This window comes from Puntigrus tetrazona, chromosome 8, assembly GCF_018831695.1.
Source record: "Puntigrus tetrazona isolate hp1 chromosome 8, ASM1883169v1, whole genome shotgun sequence".
Lineage (NCBI taxonomy): Eukaryota > Metazoa > Chordata > Actinopteri > Cypriniformes > Cyprinidae > Puntigrus > Puntigrus tetrazona.
This window is the reverse complement of record NC_056706.1, coordinates 22,941,919-22,946,631: the sequence shown is the minus strand read 5'-3', so window position 1 is coordinate 22,946,631 and position 4,713 is coordinate 22,941,919. Positions and strand designations below refer to the sequence as shown.

The window sequence follows — 4,713 nt, the reverse complement described above, 5'->3', positions numbered from 1 at the left end:
CTGAGGAAATATTCAGATCATTTTATTCTCCTGAAGCAGGTTACATCAGCGTCTGGCATCAACAACAAAAAAACAAAATGGCTGCTACATGAACTCTATTGCTGAATCCCAATGTGCCTCTACTATAGCTTTAAAGCACCCTTTTGGTCAGGAAAAGGTACAAACACTTTTGAGTGTGTGGTAGAAGAGTAAATGAGCTTTGGGACAGACTATGTATTTTAAAGTTATTCTATGTTAATTATACTTTTTTTTTAAATTAAAAAAAATAAAATTTTTGCAATGTGTATGTACGCTGTGCTTGATCCTGCAATTGCACCTTGGAGCTATATAATAATTATAATAATGAATAAAAATATAATTGCGTAAACATTTTAAATGTTTTTTCCTGCAAAGTGCATGTAAGCTGTGCTTTAACTTAGAACTATTCTAAATAAACGTATTGCATATAAACTCCTTTTTATTTTTGCATCCAGGATCAGTGCCTAGAACCAGTCATGTTGGAGGATCTTTTCCAAACCAATCCTCTCGTCTGGATCTCCGTCCATGCAGGAACAGATCAGATCGATGCATTCTGTGCAGAAAGAAGAGAGAGACGTCGGATGATTAGGGTGGGCGTCGTACTTGCTGTAACAACCGATTGCGTTGTTTTAAGCAATTCTAAAAGCTCCTGCATGATCTGTCCGCCTTGTTCTCACCTTTAGAAAGTTTTCCTGTGTACCAGGTCCTGTCAAAGATCTTCTGGATCTCACGGTCGGGGAACTTCCCGCACACCATCCTGTACAACAGAACGCCTAAAGAGTACACTGTTGTAGGCTCGGCGTAATAGTTACGCTCAGGGGGAGCGTAGATCTTCGTTCCACAGAATGCTGAATAGGCAGTCCTCTTCATGCGTGTACCACAGCCGAAGTCTATTAATTTGACCTGCAAGGTGTTTCTGTTAATGAGAAGGTTTTCCAGCTTGATGTCCCTGTGGAAGACGCCCCTCCGGCAGCATATCACTGCAGCGGCGACAACCTGCCGCATCACAACTCGTGCTGAACGTTCCTCGACGCGGCCTTGGTGTCGCTTTAGAAACGAGTCCATGTCTTCGCATGGCATGGGCCGCTCTAAGATAAGAACGTATTCTTTCGGCGCCTCGTACCAGTCCAGCAGCTGTATTATTTGAGGAACTCTAGGGCCTCTGTTTATGAGCATCATCAAAGCGATCTCTACTGGCAAGGCTTTGGAGAACGAATCCTTGGGAGAGAGAGAGGTTTATTCAGAATTATTTCCTTCATTCGTGTAATTAGGTTTGAGGAATAATAGACGAAACCAATTTTAAATCAATTCAAATGCAGCAAATACAAGGCGTATATGTACCATCTTGATTTTTCGCATGTTTTCCCTCTTCCTCACAAATTTGATAGCAACCTGAGAAACAAATTGCAGTTGTTTTTTTCGCGAGAATGGCGTACAATAATTGTCTGCGCAAAGTATTTTTCGTGATTCTGCATTCCAAGACAATACGAATCATTGTGTTTGCAAGGAAAGAAACATACCTTTTTGGAATCTGACAGACGGATGCCTTCAAAGACTTCTCCAAATGATCCATAACCCAGACTTTGACCAGTTTTGTAATGCTTGTAGATGTCACCTGTTAGCGGGAAAAGCACATGGTAAATTTACAAAATAATTCATCAAAATCTCTCATTAAAGACTGCTTTATAATGCAGGATTCCCTCATATGGAGATATATTGTTTTTTTATGCAAATGACTAACCCCAGACATGCAGTCGCTCATTAAACATAAACCAAATACATTAACTTTGTTCTTCTGTGTGTGCAAATGATTACTGAAAGGTAGGCCTACACTTTGCACATCTAAAGAGTCGTGTGGGGCTTTTTCATTGACCTGACCTGTCTTTCCTGTTGTATCTAAATGGATCTTTTCTGTCTCCATCTCCCAGAAAATGTCGTCTGACGATGGAACGGTCTCGCTCTCAGACGGCAAAGGGCTTTGATTCTTAGAAATGCTTAAGTTGGGAGAGCAGGTGGCCTTTTGCTCTTCGTTGGGAATGTCCTCGTTAACCCCCTGAACATCTGTGAGGGATGATGCACATGTGCGCATGGATGTGCCGCTGTTCTGGACAGCTTCGGGAATGTCTTCTTCACCCTCCTGCAGGGCACTGAGGAAAGACAAACAGCTGCCGTACGTGGAAGTGCTCTCTGTGTCCCTGATCTGTTCAGCTTCACCTTCAGAGCATCCATGAGGCTCTGTGTCGCTCTGTCGGGCTCCGGCGGTGGTGGTTTTGGGGGGTTTACAAGTAAAAAAACCTTTCAAGAACCTCTGTATCTTCTTGGCCTTTAGAGCTCTCTCTGGAACAGGCGCCTGGCATGTAGGAGCTCGCGGCTCTGCTCTGCAGCTGCGAGATGTGCACGGCATTGTTCTGGATCTCTAATGGTCTCTGCGAAACTTTTTTGCAAACTGAATGTGTCACATGTTGACTGAAATTCTACACATCGATATAACACGGTTCGGCTATAAAAGTAGTGCAATTCTGGCACAAATCGGTTGATCTATACCAGTAACCAGTTGAACTAAATACACAACTCGAGCAACTGGCCGCTCGGGTTGATGTCACAAAGACCGTTTTTTCTTTCCAAACGTTCCAAATCGGAACTTCAATGCTCCACGAAGCAGGTACAGAGTGGAACTATCTTTATCTTAGACTGCCCTTCTTTCAAAAGCTTTGTCACGATTACAAGCACAGTAGGTTACTTTGTCTCACAATTGTGAATGCTTAAATGATAATGATATAAAATAAGGTTTTAGCGTTAGGCTCTTATTTTTTTTTTTCATCTAAGATTTTACTTGTTTTTATTTTACATTGCATACTATTTAATCTACATATTCCAGTGATTTGGCGATTTTGTGTTTATATGTTTAAGCGTCGTATTTGCATAACAATAAATCAAAAGTGTAAAGCTTTTATATCAGTGAGTTCATGCATAATCCAAATGTAATGTATATGAGTAATTATATGTACCTTATATATATCGTCTTATATGTACCTTCAATGACAGGCTGCAATCACTGGCACCGCCCCCGTTGCCCAGCAACCCTGGACCCCGACACACAACAGCCAATCGCACTGTTCACATTTCACCACAGTTTTGTTTACTTTAAGTCAAATAATAATTTTTCTCTCTCGTGTGCAACTCTACATTTTTCTTAGTTGGATATCAATGAGGTCAAAAATGTCTGTGCTGCCCTTGCTGAAGTTTATACGGTAGGTTCGTACATTAATGACGTGTAAAAGAGTTCAAGTATCAAGTAAAAACCAAAAAAGTATTCTTTAGCTGTTGTGGAAAAACATTTATTTTCTGAGACTTCAAATAAATGTGCAGTAAACAGAGACGTTCATTCCCAAAGTACCTTTGTCTGCCAATGCAACTATTATTCAATTTCAGAGCAGTATTTACTGTATAATTGTCTCGTGTTTGGACTGTTTCTTTCATGTCCCATGAGCTCTGTGTGACCTACTTTCTGTCTTCAGTTGATTGTCTCATTGCGTTCAGGTGTGTTCAGTCAATTGTCATTTACTTTGTGCTTTATAAGTTCCTGTTTGCTTCATATCAGGTTGTCCGGTCTCGTCTTTAGAGGCGTCTATGTATATGTTTGGTTTGAGCCTGCATGATTATTTGCTCTTTTGTCTTTAAGCGCTCCTTCCTGCAACCACACTGACAATAATAAACATTAAGGGCGTACGTGTAGGTAACAATTTTAAACAAAAATTAGATGTACAACTTGACTTGTACATACTAAATAATACTATGCATTAATAATACAAATTTTAAAGGAGGAACTCATAAAAACCTATTATTTAAACTGAGAAGTGCACAATACAAAATAAACATGTTCCAACATTGTGACATTTTAAAGCACAAATTGTTACCTATGAGACTGAAAACTCTCAGATGTTGCTAGGTCCGTGTACAGCCCAAGAAACCAAGGCACTCTTTGGTGAAAAGCTGCTGCTTGAATTTTTTAATTTCCTGTCTGACCCAAAGCTTTGAGAGGCTAGATCGAGGTCACTTTGCATGTAGCACTTCTCTCTCAAATCTTGCCTCTCCTCCCTCATTTTCCACCAGTAGCATCATTACGTTTTATCATTGCATATTATGGACTCATGCTAACACTTAACTAGAGTTAAAACACTGTTTTGACTCCCAAAGGATTCTTTTAACGATTCATTTTTCCAAACCCCTCCAGCGATTGGTCCATTTAATTTAAAGCAGCGTTCGTAAGCTTTTAACGCTCCAAAAGTGGCACCTAGTGACAAAGAATGAATCTACGTTTTCATTCAGACCAACAAGTGGAGTGGGCGAGCAATATGCTAATGTTTCATGCTGATTTCAACGGTTTGGGACTCGTTTTAAAAATGACTCGTTTCAGTGATTTTGTGAAACAACTTTATACACAGTGCACTTTCAGATGAGCGGGATGTTTTCGTTCACTTAGAGCTGTGTTACACACTGCATGAAGAGTCATTTTCAAAAATGCACTCACACTCATTTATTTGTTTCTGCTGGCCGATCAGCTACATCCTTCACTCTCAAAATTGGCTCGAAATTGAAGTTGTCGCTGTTTGAAAAGCTCAAAAAACGCAAACAAAATTGGTGCCGGGCCCAGCCCTGTGGGTGACCCGCGTCAATGTCATATCATATCGATAT

General features: G+C 40.4%; 1 protein-coding gene across 1 annotated transcript; it reads right to left on the bottom strand.

Moving 5' to 3' along the window:
• Nucleotides 1-477: 477 nt before the first annotated feature.
• On the bottom strand, nt 478-2,422 carry LOC122350040 (serine/threonine-protein kinase pim-3-like). Its single transcript, XM_043246224.1, has 4 exons — nt 1,897-2,422; nt 1,539-1,633; nt 1,360-1,410; nt 478-1,236 (listed from the first exon to the last, which is right to left on the bottom strand). Exons 1-4 carry the CDS (start codon nt 2,420-2,422, stop codon nt 658-660), a joined length of 1,251 nt encoding a protein of 416 aa, XP_043102159.1. The 3' UTR covers nt 478-657.
• Between the last annotated feature and the right edge of the window lie 2,291 nt (nt 2,423-4,713).